Below are 24219 nucleotides of genomic sequence, written 5' to 3'. Positions count from 1 at the left end.
GAAACATTCTGTGCTCATGAACTGGAAGAATTAATATTGTTAAAATGTCCATACTACCCAAAGAAATCTAAAGATTCAATTAAATCCCTATCAAAATTCCAATGGCATTTTTCACAGAAATAGAACAAACCTAAAATTTCTATGGTACCACAAAAGACCCCAAATAGCCAAAGCAATCTTGAGAAAGAACAAACCATCACACGCCCTAATTTCAAACTATATTACAAAGCTGTAGTAATCAAAACAGTATGGTACTGACACAAAAAACAGACACATGGATCAATGGAACAGAATAGAGACCCAGAAATAAACCCACGTATATATGAACAATTAATTTACAACAAAGGAGCAAAGAATATACAATGGGGAAAGGACAGTCTCTTCAATAAATGGGGACAACTGGACAACCACACGCAAAAGAATAAAACTGGACCACTAATCTTACACTATGCACAAAAATTAACTCAAAATGGATTAAAGACTTGAATGTAAGACCTGAAACCATAAAAGTCCTAGAAGAAAAGATAGGTAATAAGCTCTTTGACATTAGTCTTGGAGATAAAAGCAAAGGCAACAATATCAAAAATAAACATGTGGGACTACATCAAACTAAAAAGCTTCTGCACAGCAAAGAAAACCATCAGCAAAATGTAAAGACAACTTACCAACTGAGAGAAAATATTTGCAAATCATATACTCAATAAGGGGTTAATATCCAAAATATATAAAGAACTCATACAACTCAACAACAAAGAAACAAATGACCCAATCAAAAAATGGGCAGAGAATACGAAGAGACATTTATCCAAACAAGATATACAGATGGTCAACAGGCACATGAAAAGATGTTCAACATCACTAATTATTAGGGAAATGCAAATCAAAACTACAATGAGATATCACCTCACACCCAACAGAATGGTTATTATTAAAAAGACAAGAAATAACAAGCATTGGAGAGGATGTGGAGAAAAAGGAACCCTCGTACACTGCAGGTGGGACTCTAAACTGGTGCAGCCACTATGGAAAACAGTATGGAGATTCCTCAAAAAATTAAAAACAGAAATACTGTATGATCCAGCTATTCCACTTCTGGGTATTTAACCAAAGAATATGAAAACATTAACTCAAAAAAATATAAGTACCCCTTTGTTCATTGCAGCATTATTCACAATAGCCAAGACTCAGAAGCAACCTAAGTGCCCATCAATGGATGAATGGATAAAGAAGATGTGATATATATATATAACAGAATACTACTCAGACCTTAAAAAGACACCAAAATCTTACCATTTGCAAAAACATGGATGGACCTTGAAGGTAGTATGCTAAGCAAAATAAGGCAAACAGAGAAAGATAATTACCATATGACTTCACTCATATGTGGAAGATAAAACAACAACAAAAAAACACATAGATACAGAAAACAGATTGGTGGTTACCAGAGGGGAAGAGGGGAAAGGGAGGGTGAAAGGGGTAAAGGGGCACATCTGTACAGTGACAGATGGCAACCAGACTTCTGGCAGTGAACATGATGTTGTCTATATAAAAGTTGAAATATAATGACATACACTTGAAATTTATATAATGTTATAAACCAATGTGACCTCAATAAGTAATAATAATGTAAGTAAAAAATAAATGAATAAATAAACAACAAGGATTCCATAAGACTTGGAAAAGAAGAAAAAAGCCATCTTTATCTGGATTGCATTAAATTTATAAGGGATATGACAGTATACCTAGAGAACCCTATACAATCAATGAAAAAAACTAACTCAAACCAAAGAATTAAAAAAAATAGCAGTACATAATCAGCACAAAAATTCAATAACATTTATAAACAAAAATAATAATCAGTTAGAAGATATAATGGATGAGAAAACCTAACACAATAGCAAACAAAAATGATAAAACACAAGAATAAACTTAACAAAAAAGTTTAAATTTTTTTCTCTAGGGAGAAAACAAAGCACTGTTTAAACATTATACTATATTTGAACAACTGGAAAGACATCCCTTTTTCTTGATTAAGATGTCTCAACATAACCAAGATGTCAATTATTCCTAGATTTATTTATAATTTTAATGCAATCTCATTAAGTTATATCAATGAGCTTTCTTACAATGCTATTTAAGTTGACACCTAAAGTTCACATCAAAAAAATAAACATCTAAGAATAGGTGGTATACTAGTTTCCAAGGGCCACCATAACAAATTACCAACAAACCGAGTGGTTTAAAACAAAAAATCATTCTCTCACAGTTCTGCAGGTCAGAACTCCAAAATCAAGGTGTTGGTAGAGCTCTACTCCCTCTAGAGGTTCTAAGGGAGATTCCTTTCCTGGACTCTTTCCAGCTTCTGGTGGTTCTAAGCGTTCCTTGGCTTGTGTATACTTAACTCCAGTCTCTGCTTCTGTCTTCACATGACCTTGTCCTCTGTGACTTCTCCTTTTCTATCTCTTATAAGGATACTTGTCAATGAATTTAAGACCCAGTTGGTTAATCCAAGATGATCTCATCTCAAAATCCTTAATTACATATGCAAAGACCCTTTTTCCAAATAATGTTACACTCACAGGTAATGGGGATAAAGACTCAAACATATATTTTTGGGGTCCACAAATCAACCCACAAAAACTAGAAAGTGAGAACCATGAGGAAAGACAAGTTAGTCCTGGTACATATTAAAATATTATAATTACTAGCCAGTCCCAATGGCCTAGTGGTTCAATTCAGCACTCTCACCACTTCAGTGGCCCGGGTTCATTTCCCAGTCATGGAACCACACCACTCGTCTGTCAGTAGCCATGCTGTGGTGGTGGCTCACATAGAAGAACTAGAAGGACTTACAACTAGAATATACAACTATGCACCGGGGCTTTGGGGAGGGAAAAAAAAGAGGAAGACTGGCAACAGATGTTAGCTCAGGGCGAATCTTTCCCAGCAAAAAAAAAATTACAACTACTTTCAATTATAATGAATTAAAACAATGTGGCATATAAACACACAGACAGAGTAAAAAAGAAGGTCCAGAAATAGACATGAGGCATGTAGAATTCAAGTATATGATAATGACAGAACTGCTAGGGCAAAAAAAGTCTTTGAAACAAATAGTGTTAGAACAACTGCAAAACCGTTTAGAAAGAGATAAAACTACATCCATTCTTCACACCATACACAAGAAGAACCTCTGCATATATGAGAGATCTAAATACAAAAGTATGAAACTATAAAAGTACTAGAAGACAACAGGAGTGAATTCCTTTACAATATGAATTTAGGAAAAGTTCTTCTATGACTAAAAACTCATATACAATAAAAGATTGGCAACCTGACTACATAACAAGAAGTGGAGGAGGAGGAAAAGGAGGAGGAGGAAGAAAAGGAGGAGGAGGAGGAGAATGACCTTGGCATGACCAAAATTATCAAAAACAAAATCAAGATAAATGACAACATATAGATAAAGGTCAATATCCCTAATATACAAAGAACTTTTAGAAAATGAGGGAAAAAACAGATGAAAATCCTATACAAAACTGGTCAAGAGACATGAATAGACAATTCACAAAAAATCATAAAAATAGCCCTTAAGCATATGAAAAGATTTTCAAACACACTCATAAAAATGAAATTTAGGGGCCAGCCCCAAGGCTGAGCAGTTAAAGTTCCGCTCCACTTCAGCGGCCCGGGTTCACCAGTTCAGATCCCCGGTGCAGACCTACACCACTCACAAGCCATGCTGTGGCAGCATCCCACATACAAAGTGGAAGAAAACTGGCACAGGTGTTAGCTCCGGGCCAATCTTCCTCAAGCATAAAAAGAGGAGGATTAGCAATGGATGTTAGCTCAGGGTGAATCTTCCTCAGCAAAAAAAGAACAAAAAGAAAAGAAATTTAAAACTACACCAATCTACCATTTCTCACCCAGCAGAATAGCAAAATTTCAAGAGGTGACATACACTCAATTGAAGAGGCTATGGGGAAACAGGTACTATCATAAATTGCTGGTAGAAATTAAAGGTGGCACAATCCCTCAATGCAGAAAAGTTTTCCAAAGTCTAACAAAATTCATATGCTTTTACCTCTTGACACAGAAACCCCAACTATAAAAATTTACCTTGAATATATACATCTAAAAATATTAATATACATATACAGAAGACTATTCATTGAAGTATTATTTGCAATTGCAAAATACTGGAAACCACTTAAATGTTCAGATAGCATACTAATTGAGCAAAGTATGGTATACCCTATAAACTGTGGCATACTATAAACTCTATAGTATAAAATATGGTATATACTATGGCACAAAAAGCTGAACAGACAATTGTAATAAGAATGAAAAAGATCTCTATAAACGATATGGAGTAATTTCTAGGAAGTAATGTTAAGTGAAAAGAAAATGAAACAAAGGATATGATACACTAACTTTTGGATAAAAAAAGGAGGAGAAATAAAAGAAATATACAAAGACAGATAAAGAAATACTTATCTTTTAAAAGAGAAATATATGAAAGATAAACCAAAAACAATGAAGTTGGTTACCTGGAAGGAAAGGCCTGAGGAATGCAAAGGAAAGGAATATGGAAAAGAATGATACTTCTCTAAGTACACTTTTTTGCATTATTCTTTACTTATTGAAGTAGGTTAATGTTCTACATATTCCTAAAATAAAATTAAGTCAACAAGGATAGAAAGGGGAAACTAAAACTAAAAGCAAACTTAAACAGATGAAACTGGTAACAGAAAAAGAATAAAGAACTAATCCAAGTAACTCATGAATGCAGAATTTAACAAATACCTTATACTCTGTCTTGAACAAGAGTGCTGCCAGGGGGTAAGGTGAGGGGAGGAGTTGAAAACAAATGATGAAAACCTTCTGGTAGCTTTGTGTTTAAAGTGCATGGGTGAAGAAATTCTTAATCTTAGAAGTAGTATAGGATTAAGCAAATGAATAAACGTGTTGATGTTGAGGGTTAGGATTCTCACTGTAGAAGAAAGGACTTACACATATGAAATGAAGGCGAGAACAAGCCCTGAGGTGAGAGATGGGAATTGAAGGTGTCTGTGAGAACTTCAGATTTCTAAATATGTCTATTCATGTGTATATGTATGTATACGTGCACTTCATATATATGCAGGAATATGTGTGTATAAACTATGTATATGTGCACATACTTGTATACATTTCCTAGTTCTGTCTGCTGAAATAGCATAGAAGCAAAGAAACCCCAGGATCAATGGGCACAGCTAACCATCAGATCTTAGTTTCTAATACCGTTTCCCATTAAAAAGAAACAGCCTCCATCAGCAAGATGGCAAATAGGAAGCCCGAGATCCTCCTTTCCCCACGAAGACAGGGATTTAACACCAAACAAACTAAATGCCTCTATGAGACATACAGAAACCAGTTAAAAGGTGCCTGAACCTAAAAGGTTCCTGCACCCCAGGCAATGACAAAGCCAACCACAGCAAAGCCCAGTAGGAAAATTTTTCACACTCTCAACATTAACTTGTCAGAGCCCTACTCCTGCACTGAAGCACAATTGGAGGAAATCCCCAAATCTCATCTTTGCCTTGGGAATGGAAAGGAGTAGAACACATGTCGAACATTCTGACATTTAGCGGGTGCTGCCCAAGTACTGACAGGAAGAGGGTGCCAGGTTGAGGATTACTGAGAACAAAGACCATCAACCATGCACCAGAGTCTGCAATACCAAAGATAGACAATAGGTGGAGCTCAAGTACTGTGAGTTTCAAGGGCACCAGACAGACTGCAGTATCACAGAGATACACCAGGGGGAGTGCCTGAGTGGAAACCTACAAACCTTTTAATAGCGATTATAGGCATAAACCCAGAAGGAACACCCACCCAAATAAGATTTGAGAAGTCTCCAGAATCCAGGCAGGCTGATTGGAGGAAGTTCTCCCTAAAGGAAGTTAGACCACAAAGTCTGGGAGAGTTGTCTGTAAAAATCCCAACAACAAAAAATAACAAGACCTCCAAAGAACGAGGGAACCGTGACACATTTACAAGAACAAATTAAATCTTCAGAAACTAACCTTAAAGAAACAGCGATATATGAATTGCCAGACAAAGAATTCAAAATTATTATCATAAAGATGCTTAATGAGTTAAAAGAGAGTGGAGATAGACAACTAAACGAAATCAGGAAAATGATGCATGAGAATATTAAGAAAAAGACAGAAACTACGAAGAAAAACTAAATAGAAATTCTGGAAATAAAGAATACAATAACTGAATTGAAAAATTCATTACAGGGACTCAACAGCAGACTTGACCATGTAGAGAAAAGAATCAGCAAACTTGAAAGACAGGACCTTCAAAGTTACTTAGGCAGAGAAGGAAAAAGAAAAAAGAATGAAGAAAAATGAAGAGAGCCTGAGGGAATGTATGGGATACCATGAAGTAGAAACACATGCGCATTATGGGAATCCAAGAAGAAGAAAGAAAGGGACAGAGAACTTATTTGAAAAAATAATGACAGAAAATTTCCCAAATCTGAGAAGAGAAATGGACATGCAAATTCAAGTAGCCTAAAGAATTCCAATTAGAAAAATATCTAGACATCTATACCAAGCTACATCATAATCAAACTGTCAGAAGTCACAAAGAGAGAGAGAATCTTGACAATGGCGACAGAAATACAACTCATTACGTAGAAGCATGCTCCTATCAGATCATCATCAGATTTCTAACCAGAAAGCTTGCAGGCTACAAGGGAGTGGGATGATATATTCAATGTACTGAAAGAAAAAACTGCCAACTAAGAATACTATATCTGGCAAAACCGTCCTTCAAAAATAAAGGAGAAATCAAGACTTTCCCAGATAAAAAAAAAAAAAACTGCTGAGGGAGTTCATCACCACTAGAGCTTCTCTACAAGAAATCCTGAAGGGAGTCCTACAAGTTAAAGAGAAAGGACAATAAACATCAACACAAAACCATATGAAAATATTAAAGTCCCTGGTAAAGGTAAATATACCAACAAATATAGAATCCTGTAGTATTGCAAAGTAGATGAATAAATCTCTTATAAAACTGGTACAGAATTTTTTTTAAAAAGCATTAAAAGTAATTATCAATTTATGTTAATGGATATGCAATATAAAAAGAGATAATTTGTGTCATGAGTAACAAAAAGTAGGAGGGGGCAAGGATATAAAATAGAAGAGTTTTTATACACAATTAAAGTTAAGTTGCTATCAGTTTAAAATAGATTGTCATATCTTTAAAAAGTTTTATGTAACTGCAATGTTAACCGCAAAGGAAATATCTATAGAATATGCACAAAGACAACTGAGAAGGGAATCAAAATACGTCATGACAAAAAAATCAACAAAACACAAGAGGAAGATAGCAAGAGAGGAAAAAAGGGAAAAAAGGAAAAAAATATATTCTGTCCAAATATATGGACAGAAATGAAGAGAGAAACAGACAACAAGACAAAAACAGTAGGAGACTTCAATACCGCACTTTTGGTTATGGCTAGAACAATCAGATTATTAATAATGAAAGAGAAGACTTGAATGATACTATAAACTGGAGAGACATAACAAACATATCCAGAACACTCCACCTAACAACAGCAAAATACATGTTTTTCTCAAGCATACATGGAACATTCTCCAAGACAGACCACATGTTATGACACAAAACAAGTTTTAACAAATTTAAGAAGATGAAAATCATACAAAGAACCTTCTCAAACACAGTGGAATAGAACTAGAAATCAACAGCAGAAAAAATACAAGATAATCCACAAAAATGTGAAAATTAAACAATATGTTCTTAAACAACTCATAGGTCAGAGAAAAAAATCAAAAAGGAATTTAGAAAATATCTGGAGACAAATGAAAACAACAACACAAAATACCAAAACCTATGGGATTCAGCGAAAGCAGTACTAAGAGGAAGTTTATAGTGGTAAATGTTTACATTAAAAAAACATCTCAAACCAACAACCTAACCTTACACCCAAAGGAACAATAAAAAGAAGAACAAACTAAACCCAAAGTTAGCAGAAGAAAGGAAATAATAAATATTAGAGCAAAGATAAATGAAATAGAGAATAGAAAAAAATCAATGAAAACAAGAGTTGGTTTTGAAAAGATTAACAAAAGTGACAAGCCGTTGGTGACATTAAGTAAGAAAAAAAAAAGAGAAGACTCAAAAAGCTAAAATTAGAAATGAAAGAGGAGATATTGCAATGATGTCCACTGAAAGACAAAGGATCATAAAAGACTCCTATGAATAATTATATGCCAAAATATTGGATAACCTAGAAGAAATGGATAAATTCCTAGAAACATAACAAACTACCAAGACCAATCTATGAAAAAAATAAAAAATCTGAACAGACCTATACTAATGAGAAGATTGAAGCAGGAAGCAAAAACCCCCCAACAAAGAAAAGCCCAGAAATAGAGGACTTCACTGGAGAATTCTATCAAACATTAAAAAAATAATTAACACCAATTCTTCTCAAACTCTTCCAAATAACCAAAGAGGAGGGAATACTCTCAAACCTATACCATAAGGCCAGCATTACCCTGATACCAAAACCAGACAAAGACCTTACAAGAAAAGAAAATTACAGACCAATATCCCTGAGTAATATTGACGCAAAAATCCTAAACAAAGTACTAGCAAACAGAATTCAAAAGCATATTAAAAGGATTATACAGCAAAACCAAGTAGAATTTATACCTGTAACACAAGGATGGCTCAATACGTGTAATAATATGTAACAATATAATACACCACATAAACAAAATGAAGAACAAAAACCACATGATCATCTCGCAATAGATGCAGAAAAAGCTTTTATTAGAAGATTCAACACTCTTTTGACAAAATTAATTAAAAAAGTAAACTAAGAATATAAGGAAACTCAACATAAAAATCCATATATGAACATGTCACAACAAACACGATACTCCATGGGGAAAGACTGATAGCTTTTCCTCTAAGATCAAGAATAAGGCAAGGTTGCCCAGTCTCGCCATCACTATTCAACACAGTACTGAAAGTTCTAGATAGAGCAATTAGAAAAGAAAAAAATAATAAAAGGCATACGAATTGTAAAACAAGAAGTAAAATTCTCTTTGTTTGCAAATGACATGATATATGTAGAAAACTAAAGATTCCACATACACAAAAGAAAACATTAGGACAAATAAATTCAGCAAAGTTGCAGGATACAAAATCAACACTCAAAGTCAGTTGCATTCCTATATGTTAACAATCACCAATCCAAAAAGAAAATTAGGAAAACAATCCCATTTACTATAGCATCAAAAAATATAAAAATATTTCAGATTAAACTTGACCAAGGAGGTAAAAGATTTGTACACAGAAAACTATAAAACATCTCTGAAGGAAATCAAAGAAGATAACAGAAAGACACCTCACACTCACGGATTGGAAGACTTATTATTGTTAAAATGTCCATGCTATTCAAAGCAATCTATAGATTCAATGAAATCCCTATCAAAATTCCAATGGCATTTTCTGCAGAAATAGAAAAAAACATACTAAAATTCATATGGAACCTCAAGGGACCTCAAATAGCTGAGACAATCTTGAAAAAGAAAAAGTTGGAGGCCTCAAATTTCCTGACTTCAAAATATACTACAAAGCAACAGTAATTAACACAGTGCCATGCTGGCATAAAGATAGATAGATATGTACACCTAAAACTAATACAGTATTATATGTCAATTATATCTCAATTTTTAAAAATAAAAATAAAAAAATAATTTAAAAGATAGATACATAGACCAATAGAACAGAACTGATAGCCCAGAAATAAACTCTTGCACATAAGTCAAAATGATTTTTGACAAGGGTATCAAGACAACACAATGGGGAACAAACAATCTCTTCAACAAATAGTGCTGGGAAAAGTGGATATCCACATGCAAAAGAATAAAGTTAGACCCTTTCCCTACCATGTACAAAGTTAGACTATGTACAAAAATTAACTCAGAATAGATCCACAACCTAAATCTAACATCTAAACTTATTAAACTCCTAGAAGAAAATAGAGGGAAAAGCTTCAGGACATTGGATTTGGCAATGATTTCTTAGACATGACACCAAAAGCACAGGCTTAACAAAAACAAAAATAAACAAGTGGGACTACACCAAACTAAAAAGTTACAGCACAGCAAAGGAAACAATCAACAAAATGAAAAGGGAGAAAGTATTTGCAAAGCATATATCTGATAAGGGGCTAGTATCCAAAATATGTAAGGAACTAATACAACTCAACAGCAAAAAAACAAATAACCTGATTAAAAAATGGGTAAAGCACTTGACTAGATATTTTTCCAAGGAAGACATACAAATGGCCAACAGGTACATGAAAATGTGCTCAATAGCACTTATCATCAGGGAAATGCAAATCAAAACCACAATGAAATATTATCTCACACCTGTTAGAATAGCTGTTATCAAAAGGACAAGAGAAAACAAGTGTTGGCAAGAATGTGGAGAAAAGGTAACTCGTGCAACCACTGGTGAGAAAGTAAAGTGGTTCAGCAACTATGGAAAACAGTATGAAGGGTCCTCAAAAATTTAAAAATATAACTACCATATGATCTAGCAATCCCACTTCCAGGTATATATCCAAAGGAAACAAAATCACTATCTCAAAGAGATATCTGCACTCCCAAGTTCATTGCAGCATTCACAACAGCCAACATATGGAAACAACCTAAGAGTCCATTGATGGATGAATGGATAAAGAATATATATATATACACACACACACACACACAGAATGCAATATTATTCAGCCATAAAAAAGAAAGAAATCCTGCCAGTTGTGACATGGATGAATCTGGGAGACATTATGCTAAGTGAAATAAGCCAGACAAAAAAAGACAAATATTGCACGATCTCACTTATATATGGATCCTTCAAAAAAAATGAAAAAAGCCAAACTCACAGTAACAGAGAATAGAATGGCAGTTACCAGGGACTGCGGGGAGGGGGTCATAGGGAGTTATTGTTTAATACACACAGAGTTTCAGTTTTGCAAGATGAAAAGAGTTCTGAGATGGATGGAGGTGATGCCTGCACAACAATGTGAATGCACTTAATAATACTGAACTGTACACTTAAAAAATGGTTACCATAACATAACCATAACTTGATGGTATGTGTATTTTACTACAGCAAAAAAATTGGAAAAAAATGTATACATCAATGTATATATAAATGTGTGTATGAGTGAATATATATACACACACACATATGTACATATTTGTATGTTTTTTTTTCACAGCAAAAAACTAGAAAATATATTATAAAATGTTAATGGTGCTTATACATTAGAGTGAGATTACAGGCAATTTGTTTTCGTATGTACTTTTCTTACTTTTTCATATGTTTCACAATAATACTTTTATAATCATATAACACAATAAACATTATTTTTCAAAACTCCAAAAATAAAAAAGTTCATTACCAAATAGCATGTCAATATTATTTCATTTTTCTTTTTTCTTTTTTGTTTTTTTTTTTTTGTTTTTTTTTTTTTTGCTGAGGAAGATTCGCCCTGAGCTAACATCCATGCCAATCTTCCTCTATTTTGTATGTGGGATGCCTGCCCCAGCACGGCTGATGAGTGGTATAGGTCTGCGCCCGGGATCCAAACCCGCGAACCCTGGGCCACCAAAGCGGATCGTGCTGGACTTAACCACTATGCCATGGGGCTTGCCCAATATTATTTCATTTTTAAAAAAATAATATATATAACTATGGAAAAACAGGAAAGTAAACAAAAATGTTCACAATAGTTGGTTATCTCAGGCAAATAGGATTTTGGTGATTTTTATTTTCTTTTTGCATGTCTTTATTTTTTTAATTTTCATTAATTATGACATATTACTTTTGTAATATAAACTTGCTTAGAAAAAAACACAATAAAGTATAAATACCACATAAGAAAATACTAATGATCCAATCAATGCTGTACTTAAAGAAAAATTCACAGATCTAAATGCCTATGTTAAGAATAAAGAAAAATAAAAATAATGTTTTCTAATGTCTATTGTAACTCCTTAAGTCATTGTATCTACAAGACTAATATTGCTGAATGGATTTCCACATTCAAGTTCAATCAATATAACTTTAAATATTTTATTACTAAAAGTATTAATAATTTGATTATTAATAATAATTAATATTGTTGGTTTATCACTGATTTATTATTAACATTATTGATTGCTAATAATTAAAATTATTAAAATATTAAGTGTACATAGAATACCTACATTACGTTCCTCCTTAACTGCTTCCTCTAACTGAGCTGCAAATTGTGAACAACATATCAAGAATGAACTCAGATCATCCCCAACCTTTTGAAAAGAATAACAAAACAGAAAGTCACTTTTATTTCAGAATCCACATGCATATCCATTTATATTTCAGTATATTTAACAACTTCGGAAAATATTTTCGTGTAGGTAACTTTTGTCCCTTCAAACATATAAGACACAAAACCATAGTTCAAATGCTATACTAGCAAATTCTCCCAGAAAGAAAGTTTGGAAGAAAAGTACATTCTGAGGAGTGGCCCATTAATGACATATACCCACCTACGTCTCTCCCGTCATTCTCCTCTATACAGTTGCAGAAAAGCAAGCATCCTAGACTTAGACTCCTGAAATTTCTAGGTGGCCAAAAAAGGTATCCAATGTGTAAACATCTCTTTGTGTTAGAAAATGAATGCCAGTTATGACTTCTGATTATAAGTATACTTGCCAAGAGCTGTAGTCTTTCATCCTCACTTAATTGGCAATAGAAAACTTTGAGGAAAAAAATAGTTACAGATTAAAATGTCACAATGATTGAATCTGTTCTAGTAGAGCAGTGATTTGTAAATCAGAGAACTGATCCGTGACAAACAAATCTCAGATGCTTATACACACTTAGGATTCTCATAGAATGTTTTCCATGAGGAATATGTTCCTTCACCATTACATTTTAAACATACTCAGGCGCATATACCTTTTTGTCATGGTAAAGACCTACAATCATATAGGAGAGGGCAGAAAAACTGCAACAGTCATTTAGCAGAATGAGAAAATGAATGAACTAGAGTTACTAATCACAAATATTAAGTGAGACCATTAGCAGACTTGGGGATTTTCTTCCACCCACATTCAGGGGCCACAAATATAGAGAAGGCGGAGATTGATTTGATCAGAGTTTCAGTTTAACAAAATAAAAATCAATAAGTAATCAATAAAGCAAGACAGGGCAAGAGACTTAAGGACATATGCAAGGGAGCAATGATAACAATGGCATGGAATTTAAGCTAGGTAAGTAAGAACACAAGGATTTGGGACAGTAAAAGGCAGTAGGATCAACAGATTACAGTTCCCAATGGAATCAAAGGATTTTTGGAGTCAGAATATTAGACAGACTGAGTGGAAAAGATAAAGGCAGTGGCCAGAGATTAGGATGGCTGAAATTTAAATTATGGAAGTTACAGTTATTGGTAATGACAAGGACTAGAGGATATCATCTTGTCAGTTAGAGGTTGAGGTAGGATAGAAGGCAAGATCATTGAAGGAAAGAAATTCAATAAACTGAGATGCCAGATTATTTCGAAAGATTTTCTACATGGATATCGAAATCATTAAAAATTATGACAACAGTAGTGTTACGAAACAAGTAGCATATCATAATAATAGAGACTATTAGTTGCCTATCTTATATTATAAGATTATTCTTTTCTTCCTTACTAAAAGTACCTCAATTTTTTTAGGGATGGCAATATGCATAGCTAATAACAATAATAATAAATTTCCAAGCCTCCTTTACCAATATGGGTAGCCACGTGTCCCAATCAGGCTAATGAGACAAAAAGAAATTGTTGGGCAGCACTTCTAAAAAGATTCTTAAAAGGGAGGCAGAAATGCCACTTCTGATTAGGATGTAAAAAGACATGAGAGGCCTTAACTCCAGTGTTAACTTCCCAAAAAGAAAAAATATATAAAATAAAATAATTATCATGCTTTTCCTTGAGGACACTGAAAAGGAGAGGACACAAGGAAAACTTGACGAACTGAATTCCACAGAAGAACACTTTGTAGATGAGTAAAGAACCAAGGCCACATCTGTACCTAAAGGGGGCATGGTGGAGGGAAAAGAGCATTTGGCCTAGTGTGTACAGTCAAAAAGCGGGCCTGCTATTGACAAACAAAATTCAGAGGATGAAGAAAAACCAGCTGAGCCTTTGACAGCCATTTAAGCTGACAGATGGACTGGAATGAGGAAGAGCTCCCAAAGCAAATCACTCAACCCCACCATTTTTCTCCCACCAAACCCCTCCCCATCTGAATTTTACCAAGAAGGTAGCAGAAGAAGAAACCTACATACCCAATAGGAATGGTAAAAATTTTAAATACCAACAATACCAATTTTGGTAAGGATGTGGGGCCACTGGAACTCGCACACAGAGCTGATAGGAATACACAATGGTACTGCCATGATGGGAAACAGTTTGACGATTCCTCAGAAAGTTAAACATATACTTACACTATAACCCACCAATCCTATTCTTAAGTAATTATCCAAGATTAACGAACACACATGTCCTCACAATGACTTGTACACAGATGTTCATAGGAGCTTCACTCATAATAGCCAAAATAGCTACTGGATCCATCAACCTAAATGTTTTTTAATGGCAAATAGATAAACAAATTATGGTACAGCCATACAATGGAATACTCTTCACAATAAAAGGAAGAAATTACTGATACATAGAACAACATGGATGAATCTCAAAAACATTATGATGAGGAGGGAAAAGCTAGATAAATAAGGCTACACACTGTATGATTTTATTTATATGAAATTCTAGAAAAGGCAAAACTATAGTGATAAATCAGTGGCTGTCTAGAGCCAGGGTAGGAGGAGAGAACTGACTGCAAAAGGTTATAAGGGAGCTTTTTAGGATAATGAAAATGTTTTATAGTTTGATTGTGGTGGTGATTACACAACTATAAAAAAAGAAGGAGCTAGAGAAATCTCATCCTGCACAATCTTGTGGTAATTGTATTTCAAAGCTCTGCCAGGATTGAACTTTTCAAAAATGTGAACCAAAACTATTAAAATTGAAGTCCAAACTCCTTCCAACTAAAATACTGGCAAGATTAAAGAAACAAGCCCCTCAGGGGAAGCAGCAATAGGAGAGATTGTGGATTAGACAAATTAGACAAGAACTCAACCTAATTAAACATAGGGATCACTTCCTGACCAACTCAATTCTTAGAGGAATAAGAATGATCAGCCCTTCACTCTAAATTCCAGAAAGGAAAGGGCAAACATTCTCTAGAAAACAAAACACTGTACCACAGTTTCCGATGTTCTTCTAAATACAATGCTTGAGATCCAATAAAAAATTACAAAACATATGAAGAACCAGAAAAATACAACCCATAATCAAAAGAAAAAATAGTTAGAAGAAGCAATCACACTGATGATCCAGATATTGGAATTAGCAGAGAACAAATTTTTAAAACTCTATTATCAATAAGATAAAAGAATTTACAGGAAAAGATAGAGTAGGTGAACAGATGGATAAAAGCAGGAGAGATACAAAAACCCCTAAAAAGGAACCAAAAGATAATCCTAAATGTAAAAATTACAATATTTGAAGCTAAAAGTTTCATTGGCTAGAGCTTAACAGCAGATCAGATACCACAGAAAGGACTGGTGAACTTGAAGATAGGGTAATGTATGTTGTCCAAACTGAAGCACAGAAAGAGAAACATTGAAATAAATGAATGGATTGTGAGTGATTGCTTACACTGTATCTAGCAGTCTAACATATGTGTAATTGGAGTCTCATACAAAGGAGGAGGGGAGGCAGTAAAATATTTGAAGAAATAGTCAATGAAAATTTTCCAAATTTGATGAAAAACATCAACTCACAGACTCAGCTTGATGGACTCCAAGCAGAATAAATACAGAAAATATCTCACCAAGGCATATCTAATCAAATTGCTGAAACCCAACGATAAAGAGAAAATCTTTAAAGCAGTCAGAAAAAAAGAGGAAACAATAATATCACAACAATAGCACAAAAAAAATAAGTCAGGTAAATGTTATACTGCTATAAGGTTCTCACATTAGAAATTAAGTGGTATAATATTAATTCAAGATAGATTGTGATAAGTTTAAGATACATATTGAATCCCTAGAGAAAGCACAAAAAAGACATAGGTAAAAAGCAAAAATGAAATAAAATAAAACACTAAAAAATACATAATTAATCCAAAATAAAACAGAAAAGAAAGAATAAAAGAGCAAAAAACACATATGACAAAAAGAAAGCAAATAGCAGGATAGTAGACTTAATTCACATTATTTCATTAACATTTCATTATAATAAATTAATTACTTGATATGACATTTAATTGCATCAATTAAATGTAAATGAACCAAATGCACTAATTAAAAGACAGAGATTGTCAGACTGGATAAAAAAGCAAGACTCAACTATATGCTATTTCAAAGAGACACACAGTAAATACACAGTTATAGAAAGTCTGAAAATAAAGTTTGAGAGAGGATATAACATACAATGACTAATCATAAGAAAGCTGATATCAGACAAAATAGACATCAGAACATAAAAGTGTGTCAAAGATAAAAAATAGTTTTGGACTTCCAGTTCTGGCCATGATGGACTAAGCCCATTCCTCTAATCCTCCCTCCTACAACTAAAATACTGTAGACAACACAACAAACCAACAAAAGAAAATTCTGAAAGGTGGAATGAGAAGGCAGAGGTCTTGGGACTTGAGGAATACAAGAGTTCCTTGGGTTTTCTTTTTACCTACACATAAATAAAATGTCTGGGACACTGCAAAAGACAGCAACCTGAAGTGTCAATAAGCACAGAGGCAAAAAAAGCCCTAAGAAAAGCCACAGGACTGTGAAAAGGACTCTCTAGTGTAATACAAAACCTTTTTGACCATACTTATGCTACTTGAGCCAAACGCCAAGAAAAAAACTGCACCACCACCCATAGGTGTTAACAGAACTGAAAAATAATACCGCAGTGAAACTGGGCCCTCCATTACCATCATCGGTATGGTGTCAACAAGGCTGAGTGGAAAGTCAATCTCCACCACCTACTGGTGGTAGTAGGTGGCACTCCAATTCCCCCACCAGAATGGTGTTGGTGGAACAAAGCAGGGAACTGAACTTCCACCCTTGTCTAAAAGTAGAATCAGAACGAGTCCAGGAAGTCTGCTCTCATCACTATTATTAAATATAATATAGAAGCCAGAGCCAGCACAATAAGTCAAGAGAAGGAAACAAAAAGCATTCAGATTGGAAAGAAAGAAGTAAAATTGTCCCTATTTGAAGATGACATAATTGTCTATGTAGGAAATTCCAAGGAATCTGCAGAAAAACTCCTAGAATAAAAAAGTACATTGACAGAGTGACGTCAGCGTCATGGTGCAGTGAGCTTTCCCATAAACTCTCCCCCTGATAAGATATAACAAAAGGAACAGTCACAGACCAACAACGGACTCCTAGACAGTGAAAAGCAAGATCAGAAAGATCCACACTGCCGTACATCTGAGAGTGGAACATGCTGGGCCCCTGGAGGAAGTGGGGAGAGGTAAGGAGAACTCCTCTCCCTCCCCATCAGATCAGGGATCCCAGTCCGCGTGGCTCTCAGAGAGGGGGGAGGGGCGGCCCTCTGCGGGGAAACCGTAGCTCTTCGGGCTCTCTCAGCCAGTGGGAAACTCCCACAAAGAGAACTCAGAACTGCTACAGGGGCACCATCAACATCTGAGCACCCCAGGAAAGTGGATAACAAGGGGTGATCAAGAAGCCTCCCACGCCAGCGACCCAGCGGGCAAAAGAGAGAGCCCTCCCCCTCCCCACAAACTGGACACTGCAGCTCAGTCGACCAGATCAGGCCAAGCGGCCGGTGGATCGCAGCGAACAGCCAGGGCAGAGTGCAGGGGGCTCAGATTACACAGCCCTTAACCCCCACACAGTGGTGGTGGGTGGAAATTGCAACCAGATATTTCCAGGATGAGGAAAAATAAAGCCAATACAGGAACCACAACGCAAAGGTACATGAAATCACCAGACCAAAAGGAAAATCACAAGCACCCAGAAACCAACCCTGAAGACACAGAAATCCATAACCTAAAGAACAGAGATTTCAAAATAGCTATCATAAAAAAACTCAACGAAATACGAGACAACACAGACAAACAATTCAATGAGATTAGGAGTTTCTTCACAAAAGAGACTGAAATCCCAATCAGTACTGATGGAGATGAAGAACACAATGGAGGAGATAAAGGAGAATCTGGAATCTTTAAAGAACAGAGCTGACAATATGGAGGAAAGAATTAGCATTATAGAGGATAGGAATACAGATATGCTTCAGATGGAAGAGGAGAGAGAACTAAGACTAAAAAGAAATGAAAAAAGTCTCCAAGAAATATCTGACTCTATCAGGAAATGTAACATAAGAATTATAGGTATTCCTGAGGGAGAAGAGAGGGAAAGAGGAACAGAGAGCCTATTCAAGGAAATAATAGCTGAGAACTTCCCAAATCTGGGGAAGGAGCAGGAAATACCAGTAAGTGAAGCCAATAGGTCACCTAAATACGTCAACAGGCAAAGGCCCACTCCACGACATGTAGTGGTAAGGCTGGCCAAAGTCAATGACAAAGAAACAATATTAAGGGCAGCTAGACAAAAACAAAAAATAACATACAAAGGAACTCCCATCAGGCTCTCAGCGGACTTCTCAACAGAAACTTTACAGGCTAGGAGAGACTGAATGATATATTCAAAATACTGACAGACAAAAACTTTCAGCCAAGAATACTCTATCCAGCAAAAATTTCCTTCAAATATGATGGAGAAATAGTAACTTTCCCACATAAACAAAAGCTAAGGGAGTTCATGGCCACGAGACCCCCACTGCAAGAAATACTCAAGAAGGCCCTCAGGCCTGAAAAAAAGAAAAGAAAGGCAATACAAAGCTTGGAGCAAGGAGAAAAATAGGTAGACAAAACCAGAAAAATAGTAGATCTTTACCGAATAGGTTAGCAACCACCTAAATACCAAAATCAAAGATCAAAGGAAGGAATTCACCAAAAATAAATATAACCTCATCACTGTAAACACACACCCACAACACAAGATAGAATAAGGTATAACAAGAACGACCTAGAAGGGGAAGAGGAAAGTGATTGAATTGACTTAGTATAAGGAAATAAGAGGCCATCAGATAACGCACTATCTCACACACAAGATTTTTTATACAAACCTCAAGGTAACCACTAAACAAATAATCAAAACAAAATCACATATGATAAACAAAGAGAAAACTAGATGAGTCATATGACAGAACAACCAAACTGAATTGGCAGTCCTAAACAAATGGGACAAAAAACAAAAGAAACGCAAAAGAACCAGAAAATAAGTGACAAAACAGCAACATTAAGCCCTCATATATCAATAATTACCCTAAATGTAAATGGATTGAACTCTCCACTCAAAAGAGACAGAGCGGCAGGATGGATTAAAAAGCAAGACCCAACAACATGCTGCCTCCAGGAAACACATCTCAGCTCTAAAGACAAGCACAGGCTCAGAGTGAAAGGATGGAAGACAATACTCCAAGCTAATGGCAAACAAAAGAAAGCAGGTGTTGCCATACTCATATCAGACAAAGTAGACTTCAAGATAAAACAGGTTAAGGAGACAAAAAAGGGATATAATGATAAAAGGGACACTCTACCACGAAGACATATCACTTATAAATATATATGCACCCAACATAGGAGCACCAACCTACATAAAGCAACTATTAACAAACCTAAAAGGAGACATTAACAACAACACAATAATAGTAGGGGATCTTAATACCCCACTTACATCAATGGATACATCATCCAGATAAAATGTCAATAAAGAAATAGTGGATTTAAATGAAAAACTGGATGAGATGGACCTAGTAGACATATACAGAGCACTCCAACCAAAAACAGCTGACTACACATTCTTCTCAAACGTGCATGGAACATTCTCAAGGATAGACCATATGTTGGGAAACAAAGCAAGCCTCAATAAATTGAAGAAGACTGAAATCATAACAAGCATCTTTTCAGACCATAATGCTATGAAACTGGAAATCAACAACGAAAAAAAACTGGGAAAGTGACAAAAAAAGTACATTGAGCAACGTTGCAAGATATAAGATCAACATACAAAAAAATCAATCATATTTCTCTATACTAGTAACAAACATGTGGAAACTGAAATTAAAAACATAATGCCATTAAAAATCATTCCAAAAATCATGAAATATCAATGTAAAAATATAACAAATCATGCATAGGATCTGTATGATTAAAATTACAAAATGTTGATGAAAGAAATCAAACAAGACCTCAATAAATGGAGACACATACCATGTTCATCAATTGAATGACTCAACATTGGTGTTCTATTACATGGAGCCAAACTCGATCCCTAACTAACAAAACTAATTATAAAACAGAAGACTAATACTCTATAAGTAAAGTGTATTAAATTACAGTTGAATATTATGAAATATGTAAAATAATTCATCTCATCAATATATTGAAAGAGAAAAACCACATAACCAAGTTAATAATTATATTACTTTAATATATATAAGGACATTTGTTCAAACTCAATAACCTCTTTATTGTTTTGGTTTTTTATTTAGCAAACTAGAAATAGAAGAATACTTTCTTAACGTGATAAAGAATATACATCTCAAACCAACAGCCAACCACATGCTTAAAAAATTAAACCGGAGAGGCATTAGCATTAAAAGTAGGCTCAAGGTATAGATATGTCTTCATTAAACATGACAAGATAAATGTTAGCAGAGGATGGAAAAACCAGTACACTACTTTCAAGTTTCCTAACAGGTTCATTTTCATAGATGGGGAATTCATTCTGAGAACATATATGGACTCCAAAAGAAAACCTTAACCTTTTCAATGTTAATGTCGCTACATTAAGGTTACATACACTTACAGATAAAGTTAATTCTTCATGTTCAGGCTTCACAACTGGTTTTTCTCCATTTTGATTGCTAAATCCATAGGTTTCTTCCAAAGAAGAAACAACCTATGAGAAAATCAAAGCAAATTAAGTACTTTCATAGTTCAAAATTATTATATTAAATGTAAAAAGACATTTAGTCTGTCATGTCAGGATCTTTTTAGCAGTAAGAATGATTTCTGCCAATGCCATAAACTTAAATTTTCTATCTCATGCCCCATCTCATATCATCATGAAGAAGTGATGAGCAACAGTCTTTGATCCTACTTCCTAGCAATGGAGAAAGGCCCAAAGACTCTTCCATTTCTGTGTTGACAAGTATCTAAAAGGGAGACGGTCTGTTTATGAATCGTTGAAGCATCAAGTCTACTTACCACCAGAGTAGTCCTCAAAATCTGACTAACTCAACTTTCTTCTTTGAAGAGAGTGGGGAAAATAGAGTGATGGAGACCAGAAAGCAACAAATTTTTAAAGGAAATTCTCTGAGCTAACCCCGCAAACTTTGTATTTTGGAAGGTGACAAACTATATTCTTTTTATATTTGCGCTATTTCTCATTATTCTCACTCGGTATTTGGTACATTTACAATTCAATTCTGGATCACTGTGCAAAAAGAAACTCAGAGAAAGGGAGTGTTTTGTTTTGGTTTTTTCCCAACACTAAGAGCTAAAGTTTTTAAAGTGCAGAGCAGAGTTAACACAGCAGGCATGCGACTTAGAAAGGCCTACCCTTAGAACGATCTGCTTGCAAGGTTGGCTGTGGACTGGCACCTCAGAACTTGGATTTCAGGAGGGTTCCCATCATTCAATAACTGATAACAGGGGCTCAATGTCCCTAAACTGTTTGTGCAAACAATGTGATTTATGCTGAACACCTGCTTTCCTTCAGGGAGTCTGCAATTTTGGTATATGCTGGTAGAGAGTCCCTAGGTAACCAACCCCCCAAAAAACCCTGGGAACTGAGTCTCTAATGAGCTTCTCTGGTAGACATTTCACATGAGTTGTCACAATTTGTTGTTGGAGAAATTTGTTGTTGGAGTCACACACATGTCCTGTGTCACTCCAAAGGTAGAGGAATCTTGGAAGCTTGGACCTGGTCTCCTCCAGACTTCACCCCATGTGTCTTTTCCTTTTGCTTACTTTGCTTTGTACCTTTCACTGTAATAAATCTTAGCCATCGATATGACTTGATGCTGAGTCGAATGAGTTCTCCAGCAAATCACTAAACATGAGGATGGTCATCGGGATCCCCAACACATAGAACAAAAAGTGTCTTACCATCTTCAGATGTTTGGTAATTTTCCTGATTGATTCTTCTTCTCCTATTAAGTCCTTTGTCTTACTTGACGGTATGGGCAAAGCATATCTTACAATGGATTCTCCTGTTGGTGGAGATCTTAAGACCATTGGTTCAAGTTTATCACGTACTAATTTTGCACTATGTTTTTCCTTGGGTTTAGGTGACAATGGTGAATTACGTAGTCCTTTTTTATAAGTTAATTCTGGAACACTTGCCAATTTATTATTAGCTGCCAACACATGCTTTACTGGCTTCATTTTGTTATTTACTTAGCTTCCAAATTATAGATGAAAAAACTGTATTCCTCTCTGTGAATAAAATATTAAGATTTCAGATTAAAAATGATGGCAGGATTATCAATTGTCTTGAAGATGGTGAATCCCAAAATCAACTCTGGAGAAATTACAAAATGAAGAGGGAAACATTCCTAACAACAAACAATAACAATAAATTTTTTTAAAAACACACAAAAAAAACCTGTGAGAAACACCTAGAGGTAAATGAAGGCTGATTTAGGTATGGGCATTTAGGTTGGGGGCTGAAGGGAGGGAAGAAGACAGTGGCAGCAGTGAGAGAATATAATTAGAAAACTTTAAAATTTTATTCTTACCTTTCCCCCATTTTTGAGCTAATATATGGCCTTTATATATATATCATTATTTCCATAGGAGTATTAGCCTAGACACAGGGTATCAGCAAGATAATATCAAGGCAGCACCAAAGTCATGCTGGGATAAGGAAGTATAGACTGGGCAGGCCTTACGATTTCATTCTTGTATTTCTCTCTTTCTCCAAAGCTGATTGACTAGGTCTCAGGACAATGCCTCCTCCCAAAGAATTTTAAAGTATATGCCTGACCATGGGAGTCGTCGTGTATACTGGTAAAATTAAGATAGAGTAGCATTGGTTCTCTGTTGTCTGAAGCTCTCTACACTTAGACTAATCCCATTATTGTGGTTGAACTCTGCCCCCCAAAAAGGTATGTTCAAGTCCTAACCCCTGGTACCTATGAATATGACAGTATTTGAAAATACCGTCTTTGCAGATGTAACCAAGTTAAGATGACGTCATACGGGATTGGCGTGGGCCCTAAATCCAATGAGTGGTGTCATTTTAAGAAAGCAATGTGAAGACACAGGCAGGTAGACATACAGGGAAGAAGGCCATGTAATAAGAGACCGCAGTGAGTGATGCAGCCACATGCCAAAGAACGTTAAGGATTGTCAGCATCCACCAGAAGCTAGGAAGAAGCAAAGGAAGTCTTCTCGAGACCCTTCGGGGGAGCATAGCCCTGCCAAACCTTCATTTCAGACTCCTAGACTCCAGAACTGTGAGAGAATAAATTTCTGTTGTTTTAAACCACCAAGTTTGTGGTACTTTTTTAGGCAGCCTTAGAAAACTAATACACATGCTGATGGAAGTGATCCAATAGAAAGCAAAACCTATGACTGGTAGAGAGGAAAACTGCTGGGATGACACCCTTGAGAAAGCAAGACGAAACGGGTTTTAATGCACAAATGGGCCAATACACTTCAGATAGGCACAGGGAAGGTGCATCCATGGTAACAGACAGGAGGGCAGAGACGTGGGCTACTTCAGGAGACCGGTAAGAAGGGGATGGGACGCTCACCAAACGCCGGACAACGACGTAACAAAGGGACCCATGAAGTTCACATGAAGACAAAAATAAAAGTTACACGCAGTGAACAGCTATATTTACAAGAAAATATTTAAGGATTTTACATATTTACTTCATTTAATCCTCCTAACAATCCTAGGAGGTGG

The 24219-nt window shown here is 35.4% G+C and overlaps 1 protein-coding gene across 1 annotated transcript in view; it reads right to left on the bottom strand.

The window, feature by feature from the left end:
• The window catches only part of CCDC7 (coiled-coil domain containing 7), a 403315-nt gene extending 380624 nt beyond the window's left edge, over positions 1 to 22691 (bottom strand). The window contains 3 exon segments of the mRNA XM_058532824.1: positions 12312 to 12395; positions 21109 to 21201; positions 22413 to 22691. Of these exon segments, the coding sequence (XP_058388807.1) occupies positions 12312 to 12395; positions 21109 to 21201; positions 22413 to 22691 (456 nt within the window).
• Between the last annotated feature and the right edge of the window lie 1528 nt (positions 22692 to 24219).

The sequence above is a fragment of the Diceros bicornis genome, chromosome 36 (genome assembly GCF_020826845.1).
Source record: "Diceros bicornis minor isolate mBicDic1 chromosome 36, mDicBic1.mat.cur, whole genome shotgun sequence".
NCBI lineage: Eukaryota > Metazoa > Chordata > Mammalia > Perissodactyla > Rhinocerotidae > Diceros > Diceros bicornis.
Note: the sequence above shows the minus strand (reverse complement) of the source record. Positions and strands in the feature narration are given on the sequence as shown.